The sequence below is a fragment of the Ceratotherium simum genome, chromosome 35 (genome assembly GCF_057802395.1).
Source record: "Ceratotherium simum simum isolate JZ-2026a chromosome 35, ASM5780239v1, whole genome shotgun sequence".
In the NCBI taxonomy this organism is placed as follows: domain Eukaryota; kingdom Metazoa; phylum Chordata; class Mammalia; order Perissodactyla; family Rhinocerotidae; genus Ceratotherium; species Ceratotherium simum.
This window is the reverse complement of record NC_141934.1, coordinates 26,658,932-26,671,384: the sequence shown is the minus strand read 5'-3', so window position 1 is coordinate 26,671,384 and position 12,453 is coordinate 26,658,932. Positions and strand designations below refer to the sequence as shown.

The 12,453-nt window shown below is 56.3% G+C and overlaps 1 protein-coding gene across 4 annotated transcripts in view; it reads right to left on the bottom strand.

Annotated features, from left to right (window-relative positions):
* Positions 1-12,453, bottom strand: part of AACS (acetoacetyl-CoA synthetase) — a 64,209-nt gene that overhangs the window by 16,165 nt on the left and 35,591 nt on the right. For 3 of the 4 annotated variants that reach the window (XM_004430073.3, XM_087423459.1, XM_087423458.1), the window contains exons 9-12: positions 9,541-9,621; positions 5,796-5,920; positions 833-897; positions 577-699 (exon numbers count right to left, since the gene is read on the bottom strand). In XM_004430073.3, the coding sequence (XP_004430130.2) occupies positions 577-699; positions 833-897; positions 5,796-5,920; positions 9,541-9,621 (394 nt within the window). The remainder of the gene's footprint in view (positions 1-576; positions 700-832; positions 898-5,795; positions 5,921-9,540; positions 9,622-12,453) is intronic. The other variant, XM_087423460.1, reaches the window with a different exon arrangement.

Sequence of the window (12,453 nt, the reverse complement as noted above, 5' to 3'; positions counted from 1 at the left end):
GTGGTGAAAAACTCGAACCACCTGACGGGCATGTTCCCAGCTGGGGCCCAACCAGGCAGTGCCCCTGCCCTCTGGTCTCAGCTCTCACACAGAGAAGAGCAGCAGACGGAGACGGCTGGGGCAGGGCAGGACGCTCAGGCTCTGGGGCCTGCTGGACTCTGTACCCAGGTAGTGGGGCAGCCTCAGGCTGTGTCACTTAACGCTTCCGAACCCCATTTTCTCTTTTGTAAAATAAAGAAAACAGAATCTGCCAGGATGAGCTGTTTTTAGGATTAAAGATGATAATCGACGTGACGTGTCTGTGTGTATTCATATATATCTCCCCGGGAGGAATGGTTCAGTATTCGCTAACTCAGTGCTCACACAACTTGAATAAGCACACCTCCCGCAAACAAGGAACATCAATGGTATGTATTTGCACATCCCGCTGATTGTTTACGTGGGATAAATTCAGGCCAGGGGACTCGCTGGGTCAGAGGGTGTGCACACCTAGGGGGCCAGCCTGGCCGTGACCCCACTTCCTCTCACTCACCCAGAACCCCCTCCACGGCGCAGGCAGACAGGGAGGCGCCGTACCTGAGATGGAGCCGAGGAGGACTCTGCTCTTGACGCACCTGTAGACGTAGTCGTAGCTCTGGGCTTTCAGCGGGGAGCCGGTGGACAGGATGGTGTGCAGCGTCTGCAGACTGTGGGTTTCCGCTAGGGCGGAGAATCACGGGAGATGAGAACTCCGCCCGACCCCCTGGGCCTGCCCCGCGCGCAGGAACAGGTAACACAGCGGATCTGCGTTCCCGGCTGGACGCGGGGGACAGGCTCTGCGAGGCCCACTCACCCGGCTTCAAGTCGTTCTCTTCCAGCACAGACAGCCACTTGGCACCCGTCCCAAGGATGGTGATGCTAAGGGTGCAGGAGGGAAAGAACACACCAGAAACTCTTCAAGGCTCTTGCTTATTCCATGCACCAAAGCTTTCTAAAATTAGTGACTCGTTTCTGACAAGTTTGCAAAATCCAAGACACATCATTTTTCTGGGTTGAATTAATACTTCACATTTAGTTGAAAGCAAGTCCCAACACCTGTGTTTACTCGGTGACAGGTGACAGCAGTGACAGGTCTGCACACCGACTCCAACGTGCAGAGTGCCCCAGCCCCCTCTAACATTTGGTTCTATTTAAAACAACCGTTTGCACATAAACCCATGGTCTTCCCAACCGCATATTTTCTCTGGAAGCCTAAGGAGGCCCCAAAATCGGACCCCTCAATTCTAATCTCACATGTTCATCTTCCAGGGTCTTTCGTTAGAACAAGTGCCACACTTGGAATTCTCAACCCATCGCCTTTTCTTAAACAAGCTCATATTTTTACGAAACTTAGAAAATCACAGCTCTTCTCTTTTCCAACACTCAGAACCTACAGTCCTTGATCCCCACGTTCGCACTCGGAGGACAACACATTATGTTGGGTATAAATCAGCGTGTTTTCAAGGGGAGAGCGCTGGTTAATATTCCATTTCCTTACTTGGCTGTTCTTCCAGCAAGGCAGCCCTTCACGTGTAAACTCTCCTAACTAAAGAACGTTTTCTCGTGGGGCCCAAAGGAGACTATAACATCAAGAGCCTTCCTCGTCCCTCTGGGCAGTGAGACCTCATCCATTCTGGGGAGACCGCCACACGCTGTCTGATGCTGACAGGCAGAGACACAGGACATTCAGTGATTCAGGGCCTGCTGGGCTGGGAGCGGCCAACAGCAGGGTGGGGCCCCCCCAAAGCTACTGCCTTTGTACCTCCTGCCCCCTTATCCTCTTTACTTCACCAGGCCCACCTGCTGCCACGAAAACCTCAGGCACCTCCCGGGTCGCTGTGCCCTAGAGAGGGCTGCTTCCGGAGGGGGAGGTTGTGGGAAGCAGGAAATGTACCCACTCCTCCCACCACACCCCCCCATGGATAGTTCATAAACTCAGACAGTCTGATTAACTAATTCAAAATCACCTCTGAGGATTAGGGTGTCGCCCCTAGGGAATATCTATGTTTTAACAGAAAACCAGGGAGCCCGTCTCCCTCTCATGGTGGAACGCTCGGCCCTGACAGCAGAACCTCCAATCACCAACCACGTCAACATAACACGTGGGTTTTATTCTACTCGCCCCCAGCCCCCTCCCCAAAATGGAGGGCTCTCTGAGGTTCTCAAGAGCACCTGAGTCACACGTGTAACCCTGACCTTGACGACGTACAAAGACCGAGAAGGTCCCGGGCCTGGGCCCCGCCTGCGTCTGAAGGACTGGCAAGGTCTCCCCGTCTGCCTCCCGGGCTTGCACAAGATGGTTTAAAAAAAACACTTAGTTCCCGCCATGTGGAAGCCTGTGTGGGCGCCCGGGGCTGCGGATCGTGGCAGTACCGTCGGGACCACCACGGGGAGAATGAGGCGGCTGCCCGGCTCTGTGTCGGGACCCATGCCCCTCGCCAGCGCCTGCGAGGGGCCGTGCATAGACAGCTCCTCCTGTCCGCCCCTGGGGGTCTCCATCAGCCTAAGACCCGGCTCCCTGCACCTGCCCTCAGCCCCACAACTCCTCCTCCGTGTGGGAGCGAGGCTGAGTTTTAAAACACGGACCAAATCGGGGAGCTCCCCTGCCTCCAACGTTCCGGAGGAATCCTATTTCATGCAGAACAAACCCACCCTGCGCACAGCCTGGACACCCTGGGGGATCTGCCCCCACACCCCCACCCGGTTCTACTGGCCTCCCTCCCCGGCCCACGACTCTTTATACTTGGGCCACAAGGGTCTCCTTCCAGCTTCCCCAACACACCAATCTCGGGCCCCCCTCAGGGCCCCCGGCCCTTGCTCTGCCCTCTGCCTGGAACACACGTCCCCCAGTCGTAAACGTCCAGGCCCCCGCCCCAACGCCGTCACCTCTGAGGGGCCTCCTGACCCCAGGTCCACGACAGCGCTCACTGCAGCCTGAAGTCACCCTCTTTCTCCTCTCCTTACCTCCCCCATTCGGGAGCCAGCCCCATGGGGACAGCCACCTGCTCCACCTCCGTCCTGCTGTGTGCACTCAGGGACCAGCAGGGTGCTTGGCACAGAGCAGACACCCAAACACGTGGAGGGTGTGCACATGGTACCGGCAAATGGTTGCCAACGAGGTCACTTGAAAGATGAGCTTGCTCACCCATCACGATGCCCCATCGAGAACCATCTTACAGTACGCCCGCCAGGAGACGGGACACGGGCAATTCGGGACTTCATCGCTTGCCCAGTTACCAGGAAATCCTGGACAAAAGATCCCAGACCTGTGCCCTGACCCCAACCAGAATGTTCCCCCGGCTAGACTCCCAGAGCCCAGAAATACGCCCCAAATGAAGCAGAAAACTAGTCTTTTAAAAGACTCTTGGGGGCCAGCCCTATGGCTTAGCAGTTGAGTGCACATGCTCCGCTGCTGGCTTCCCAGGTTCGGATCCCGGGCGCACACCGACGCACCGCTTCTCCGGCCATGCTGAGGCCACGTCCCACACACAGCAACTAGAAGGATGTGCAGTTATGACATAACTATCTACTGGGGCTTTGGGAAAATAAATAAATAAATAAAAAATTAAAAGACTCTTGTTCGTGCCTCCAAAACAGACACTCAGTTATCCAACCTGTTAATATGTCTGTGAGCCGACATAGTAACAGTCAAGGAAGATTTCCTTCCTAAATTTATCGACACTGTTATGCAAGTCGGAGGCACTGAAACAGCACTGGCCGACTCTGCCCGCCCTGCGGTTCTGAGGAGTGCTCCCCTTGCCACAAACCAGTAGGGTTTTCTGCGCCCACATTTATTTGGTTTTCAGCATGTGAACAAGGCTGAGCTGAAGGCGTCCTCCCCTCCACCTGGCCACTCCTGTAACTGCCGCTGGCGGTCGGAGCAGACACGGAGGCCCACGGTCCTCCCAAGCACCCTCACCCGGCCCCGCCCAGGCTGCGAAGGTGCACCACCTCGCTGAGGCCGGCAGGTAAGCTCTCCCAGCCCGGGGAGGGCCGGGCAGGGGGCCTGCGGACGCCAAGGCCACGTCTCAGTCAGCGTCCGGGGCACAGGCCGACCCAGTCGATGGAAGGCAGATGCAGACCCAGGGCACAAGCTGTGAACACACTCACACAGGCACGTACACACACATACTCACACAATCACACACAGGCGCTCATACACAAACATGCTCACCACCCGCGTGTGCACACACTCTCATATACCCATTACAACCATGCACATGCATACACACTCACTCACTTTCCCTCACATGCACATATGCTCACACTTGCTCACATCCCCACATAATCACACATTTTCACATACACCTCTGCACACATACTCATGTACACACATACTCTCACCCATGCATACACACACACGCACACACACTCACACACTGGGTTTCCGGGGGGTCCTTCATCCTTCACCTTCATTAGCTCTAAGCCCCAATGATGTATATTTTCCTCTCCATTCCTCTTCTTGTCTGTCTGTCTGTCTGTCTCTCTCTCTCTCTCTCACACACACACACACACACACACACACACACACGGGTAAAGATCTGGAAGCCATCCAGGTTCCCAGGGATCCCATTAACCTTTCACTGGAAACAATCTCATTAGGAAATAACCTTCCTCACCAATATTGTGAGCCAAATGTCAGGATTTAAATATTACCCAGGCCAGGCAAAGTTATATTTAAAATGTTAATGGCCAAGGATTTAAAAACATTAGTGGCTTCTTCTGTTTCCCCACCGCGAACGAATTCAAACTTAAAGTAATGAGAATGTTTCCGAGCGTGGCTGACTGCGGGCCCCCGGAGCTCTGCTGGCTTCTGTCTTCTCCTTCCTGGAAACACCATCATCAGGCCAACAGTGACCACGAACCATAATGGCAAGACCGGTTATGCATCAACCAGTCATGATTAATTCATCAGCAAAGAGAGCGTGATGAGCAGGGTCTTCTGACAGTTTCTAACAACGCCAAGGAGGAGGGGATGGGGGAGAAATGGGGCCCTTCATCCTTCCCACTGTCACAACTCTCACCCCAGGAGGGGTGTGGATGCTCCACTGTAACTGGCTTCTCCCTCTGCTCGTTAGGACCCCACCTGCCACCCAACGAAGGACCAGGCTGTCGACAGGACTGCAGGAGGCAGAGACGCCCTCTGCAGCACTGGAAAAGCATCTTGGTGCATACTTGTGATGGGTTCGAGGAGACTCCAGGAGGCAGCTGGCCAGCACTGAGGGATAGCTAGTGACAAGCAGGGCTCTCCTCCTCACTGTCGGGCTCAGGAGAAAGGCAGGCTGCGAACGCCCCAGTAACAGACTTTGCACGGACCATTCGTGAGTCTGTCCACATGTCCCCGGGCCAGATCTGCACACTCGGCCTGTCACACTCTGTCTTACCCTTGAGGGGAGGAGCCCCAGGTGAAACAGCGCTCTCACTGGCCCTCAGCTTCCTCTGAGCCTCTCCGGAAGTTCTTAGATTCGAGTTATGGAAATAAGGTCACATTCCTGCTCCCGAAGCCCTGATGTTTGAGAGCTCACTCCCAGGCCCTGGGGCGGGGTGGGTGGGGCCTCCTCTACACGGAAGAGTCCCCATCTCCTTGGTTTGTCCCTGTCAGGGGCGCCCACCCCTTCCTGCCCCTCCTTGACAACTTCAACTATTTCTGACACCTCCCACAGCACCCCCGAGAGGGAGACATCCAGAATAGCAAAGCATTCCAGAGACGGCACAGACTCATACACCAGGGGACGGCAGCGCAGCTCTGGGGCTGAGCGCGTGCCTTGGGAACCTACCCGATCCTGTCCACCAGGTCCCAGAGCACGTTGGGCGTCGGCACCAGGGGGGAGCCGTCGTACAAGACCAAGGCCGCCCCCGTGGCAAGAGCAGACACCATCCAGTTCCACATCATCCAGCCGACCTAGAACAGACAGAAGGAGCAGGTGTCAGCCGAGCGCTGGGCCAGCTCCCTGTCAGCTGTCACTCAGCCTCTCGCATCCCCAGAAAGCCACCTAAAACTGAGCCAAAAGTTGGTGAGAACCGCCCATGCCCAATGCACGACGCTTTGGCCCAGCAGTTCTACGTCAAGAGTGTACGGTACAGACAGGCTCACACATGTGCACTAAGATGTGGCCAAGACTGTTCACTGCGGCCTCGCTGGTGACAGCGAGAGACTGAAAGCAACGGAGACGCCCATCGACGCAGGATGGTGCCAGGTGGTCTGGAACACCAGACACCGCGTCAGTGGACTCCATCAAAGGTTTAGAACAGCACCTGGCTCCCAGCGAGCGTTCGGGAGGCAGCCACTATGCAGCCGTGAGAAGAATGAGGTCTAGGTGGATGTGGAACATTCTCGAAGACAAACTTAGGGGCAAAACAAGCCCAGCGGAGGGGTGCAGCCCAGCCCCACTTGTACACAGAAAAGGGCAGATGTGTACACACACACACACACCCCGAGACCGGTAAAGCCATCGACACGTCCCGCAAGAATACACAGAACACACACGAGAGGGACTGAAGTGGCCGCCCCTGGGCCCGGAAGACGCCAACCTCTCACCGCGTACCCACGTGCGCTGCGTGAAGGCAAGCACAGCTTTTCAAAAAAATTTTTAAAGGCCAAAAGGGGCTCACAGCCCCAGTGACAAGGGTCCCATCCACACAGGGAGAACGTGTGGGCGGTCCCTGAGCTGAACAAATACCACGACAGAGCAAGGGAGCAGCAGGGAAGCTCCAGAGGGATCTCGGCCCGGAGGGCAAAGGGACAACCCCCTCCGCGCCCTCCGCAAGGAGGCGAGCGGGCCCTGCAGCAAGACCGGGGCTGACGCCGCTGCGTGTCCCGGGCTTGCCCCACGCCCCCAGGTCAGAATCCCGCCAGGGCGGTACCTGCGGCCCTGAGGTCAGCCCCAGTTAAGAACCCACAGGCAAGAGCACTTAGGACACAACCAGTAAGTGTGGCGGCAAACCACACCACGGAGGGAACAGGGGCCACACGAAAATCTCCAGTGAGCTGGGCTGCTTTGTTAACAGGTTTTAACATCCCACGTTGAGTCTCTTTTATTTAGGAAGCATTCTCAAGAGAGGAACCCAGCGTCGCCGCGCCCGACACCTCACAGGCCTGACTCAGGCAGGGCGAGGCCCCCACACCAACCGCCACCCGAGGCTGCTGTTGGCACCAGGCTTGCTCCACGGACAAATCCAACTGCCCACTCCCTCACGGGCAGGACGCTTCCCGGAAAAGTGCAATGCCTGTGAGGACACTGCTCAGTTCTGAGACCTCCCATTGTGTCCGCCCCCTCAACGTGAACCCTGTCACTTTATTTTTTTTTTTTTTTTTTTTTTTTTTTTTTAAAGATTTTATTTATTTTATTTTTTCCCTCCAAAGCCCCAGCAGATAGTTGTATGTCATAGCTGCACATCCTTCCAGTTGCTGTATGTGGGACTCGGCCTCAGGATGGACGGAGAAGTGGTGCCTCGATGCGCACCCGGGATCCGAACCCGGGCCACCAGCATTGCAGCGCGCGCACTTAACCACCAAGCCACACCCTGTCACTTTAACTGGCCATGTCCCGAGAGGCAGCTGAGTCAGGCATCAGTGCAGCTGCCGGCGCTTTCTGCAATTCAAAACGACACTCCAGGAACGCTGCGGGCTGTGGTTCCTGCAGGCAAAGGGCCCAGAGGCTGGTGGTGCCCGGCACCGCTGCCCCCCACGCGGGCAGAAAGAGAGCAGGGCTCTCCCTGAAGGAAAGCCAGGTCATTGCCCAAGCCCCCTGGTTGACAGCTGGGCTCACAGAGAGATGTGGCGACCTACCCCCGGTCACACAGCCAGAGTGCTCCCAGGCTCCCCTTCTTGTGTTTGCTTGGGTCTCAGGGGTCTGTCCCCAGGGCCACAGCCAGGGTCCGGGCACCAACCTCACAGGATAGGGACATGCCTCCAGTGTTCAGTTTCCTTAAAAACTCAGTGCAGAATTGTCATGCAGGAAATGGAACCTCTTGACACTTGTGGTCTTGGAAAAAGCCGATTCTGAGATCCCCCCCTTGGGATGAAATCCCCCTTCCTTCAACTTGTCCTAAGCTTTTACCTTTCCACGTCAAGGTCAGGCATCTCTCCAACTCCTGAACCCAAGTGTCGGTCTGAGGACGCACAGTCCCCACTAAACCCTGTAAACCGAGGGCAGAGCCCCACCCACGCATCTCCACCATCGGTCCCGGCGACGGCTGACGCAGAGCAGGCACTCGCGGACGTCGGCTTTTGCGGCCGCCTGCACCCCCTTCCTCATGGGGGGAATGCTGCAGCCTTTGCAGGGTCTGGGGCAAACCCCTCGGGGGGAAGCTGAGGGGCCAGACCTCTGCCTGCAGCTTCTCGGGGGCTGGGCAGAAGGGGCACATCTCCTGGAGCAAGGACAGCGCACCTCGGGCCCTCCGTGTGGGGGTGGCTCTGGTCTCGCTGGGTAGCCCCCCTCAGGCCCCGCCGGGTCTCCTCGCCTGGATCCCCAGCTGCCGCAGTCACTGAGCCACCTCATGCCTCTCCCGTCACTGCTGTCATGACAAACGGCCACGAACTTCGTGGCTTAAAACAACACAAACTTATTATCTGAAAGTCCTGGAGGTCAGAAGTCCTCCATCAAGGTGTCGGCAGGGCTGCATCCCCCTGGAGGCTCCTGGGGAGAAGCTGGTTGCCTTTTCCAGCCTCCAGAGGCCGCCTGCTTTCCTCGTCTCGGGGCCCCACGTCACTCCCATCTCTGCTTCTGTCGTCACAGCTTCTCTGACTCGGGCCTCCTGCCTCCCTCTCGTAAGGACCCGGGTCACACCGGGCCACCTGGATAACGCAGGACGATCTCCTCATCTCAAGATCCTTAACTGAATCACACCTGCGGGCCACATAAGGCCACACACTCACAGCTTCTGGGGATTAGAACGGTGACATCTTTGGGGGCCGTTATTCTGCCTTTACACCACCCAAGAGCCTTCCAGCAAAACACTTTTCTGCCTGAATGGGTCAGAGTCACGATCTACTGGGCAATTAAGAACTGACATCCTCACGCCGCCTTCAGCCGGCTCCTGTCCCGCTGGCCGAACTGCAGATCCCAGTCATGAGACAGCCCGCACCTCCAGGGGCTCAGGGGACCCAATCGGCAGTCAGTCCCCTCAGTTTCTCTAGGGTTCCCCAGCGCACTAGGTCTTCCAGAGGCAACCAGAGGCAACCAGGGTCAACGGGGGAGCACAGGCCAAGTTCAGGAGACGAGGCGGTGCCGAGACCCCAGTGGGCAGCAGGATGGAGGGGGAAGGCAGGGCCAGAGGGAGAGCTGCGGACACCAGGGGACAGAGCGTCCAGCAGAAGCCGCTCCAGGAGCCGCTCTCGTGTGCTCCTGCTCTTGTTACATGCGACCGGGGAGAGGCGGGAAGACAAGGAAAGACAGACGCAAAGGGAGCCCGCAGCCTGGCTACGCTGAAGGAAGCAAAGCGAGTCCTCGGAGGGACGCGGCGGGGGGGGGGCACCCACCTAGCACACCCCCTGCCTCCACGCCTGCAGAGCCCACTCACCGTGGTGTAATACAGGATGATGTCGCTGCTGGTCATGTCGCCGTGAAGAACATGCTCCTTCAGGTGCTGGATGAGGGTGCCCTGGGGAGAGACGAGAGACTCGGTGACCCGGGCCGCGTCCTCTGCCGGCGCCCCATGCAGGGCGAGAAGGTCACAGACGCGCTGCCCCAGGGGAGGAGAAGTAAATCTCCGTTTTCTTTCCAGAGGAGGCAGACTTTTGAGCATCCTCACCTTGATGAGTGACGCTCCTGCCACCTGCCCCAAGAGTTGCTGAGGACCCGAGGGGAAGCCTCTGACAGCTCCTGCCAGCCCTCGAGCTCTGGGCACCAGAGTGCTGGGGAGCATCAGGGGACCCCCAACTCAGGCGGAGGGGAGTGAAGGCCGTAGAGTGGGGGTCACAGTTAAAGACAAGAGCGAAGATCAGGGGTTCCGGGCAACAACACAGCATCCAGAACAGGGCGCTGGCCCGCCCTGCCCCTCGCGGCGGACAGGGAAGGCGGAGGGCAGAGCAAGACTGTCGCGGGAACTCACAGCCAGGGCTGTGTCTGCAGCTCCCTGCGGCCCCAGGTCAGAGCTCAGGGACGCCTTGGCCGAGGGGCAGCACGAGACCCTGCTTTCAGCTCATCTAGTCAGACCCCCACCCTCCCACCCCCACGCCCAGTCTTTATTTTTTTATTTTAATGTTTAACGGGCAGTCTATTCGCGTGGTCCACAACTCGAAAGCACACACCGTGAGAAGCCTGCCCTCTCTCCTGCCCCGCACCCGGTTCTCCCGCAGCTGCCGGTGAACGGGTTTCCCGTGCTATTTCCAGGGAGAGTCCTTGCCTGTCAGCATCTCCTGATTCCTGCCGGTTTTCATTGGGACGCACTGTCCTGCACTTGGCTGTTTCCACTTAACATATCCCAGAGCTCTTTATCAGGACACAGATGGGTTTTTTTTTACAGCTATATAGTATTCTGCTGCCCAGACCCACTCGTTGCAAACAACTCCGTGTCTGTCTGCAGGTGACAGGGTGACAGGGAGAACCGGAAGGTTCCCATCACAAGCACAAGCCAGAGAGCAGAGCAAGGGGCTCTAGAGCCACGTAATCACTCTCGGCCTCAGTTTCCCCAGTTTACAATGGATCTCACACACGATGCTGAGGCTAGACAGGGGACGCTGCCCTTCCGAGGCCCCTGACAGGGCCAGACCACTGCACTCAGTCTGCTCCGCAGATGCCAGCACCTGGCCGATGCCAAGGGTGGCCCTGTTTGTGTAGGAACGATTGGGGCTGAAGCAAGGACCCACGTATTAAAACCAGCCTTGACGACCCTCACGGTACCCAAGAGAAATAGAACAACAAGCCAAGAGGAGGAGACAACCCCTTTAAAAGCTCAGCAGAAACAATCCCACCCAACAAATTCTCTAATTCAAGAGCCGGATCTCCTGTTCCACAGTCTGTCCCAGATGGCACCCATCACCAGGCAGGGAGGGCCGCCCTTGTGACCGGCCGAGCGTGGGTCCTGTAAAGCCAGGAGGAAGACTGCGGGGAGGGACAGGTCCTTTCTGAGGACTCCCCGAGGCTGCCTGCAGCCTCTAGGAGCCGAGTCTCCAGTGGGTTTATCGAGAGTGCATCACGGGGGTGAGGGACGGCCTCCTCAGCCAGGGCAGGCACGGGCTCCTCTGGAAAGTTCCATGACACACGCTGTTCTCACTCGGGGTGGGTAGGCAATGATTTGGGGACAACAACATTTCAGGAACACTTTTTTTTTTTTTTTTAACATTTTCTTGCGTGTGAGGAAGATTGGCCCTGGGCTAACATCCATGCCCATCTTCCTCCACTTTATATGGGAAGCTGCCACAGCATGGCTTGCCAAGCAGTGCATTGGTGCGCACCCGGGATCCGACCCTGCAAACTCCAGGCTGCGAAAGTGGAGCACTTAACCACTTGCGCCACCAGGCCAGCCCCAGGAACATCCCCCCATTGTCTTTTTTACTTAAAATCGGCATTTAATTTCAATCTGTACCTTCACCTACACGAACTGCTGCAGCGTGGCCTACTTATAACCGACATCTGTTCATCTGTCCATTATCCTCATCCTCTCGGGGGCAGAAACAAGCCAGGCTTTGCTGCTCCCTCAAGAATCTCTCTGTATGAACCTTAACAATTCACATTGGTTTTTCCCGTAATTAAATATTTATGGCCGAATCTCAGGGTAAGGAACTAGGAGCAGCATGGTTTCCTGGGCCTTAAGCAAGAAGAGTAATTTAATTTAAAAGGAAAAGGAAAGCTGCTTTCTGAGACCTTCTATGGACTTAGAAAACACAAACCAGCAAACAGCCAACCAGGAAGACACCCTCCCCAGTAAACCAGAGGAACTGCCAATGGTCCCACTGCTGCGGCCTTTCACCTCGCTGTTCTCAAGTTTCTTGTCAGGACAACTCTTGAAAATGGGCAAGATGCTTAGTCACTTCTCTGGAGATGCAAGAGCCCAGTGAAGACAGAATAAGTATAATTTTTCCTAATTTTTCCATACTCTAAATATACCAGACACGAGGACTTTATGAATACGCTACATTATATCTAATATATTTTTATGTTCCTCTCCTAAAAAAGTGACATTCACTATGCAAAAAGCACTAAAAATAAAAGTACAGTGAGACATTTCAGTTTCTCCTAAAATGTCCGTTCTTTTGCCCACGCACCCTGCCCTTGTCTGCAAGGTTTGTAAAAACACTCCGCGCTCCGGCTCACCGTAACACGCCTTGACCAGGCGGACCGGGCTCCCCTCTCCAGGGACAACGCGATCCCAGCAACCATAGTGAGCGGCATCTGAGACTCTGCCTGCCCCCGACTTGATTTAATAAAATAGGACGGTTTCCCTCCTAAGAAAAGGCAGGTCAGTGTGGCCAGTGTCACTTCCAGAAATAAA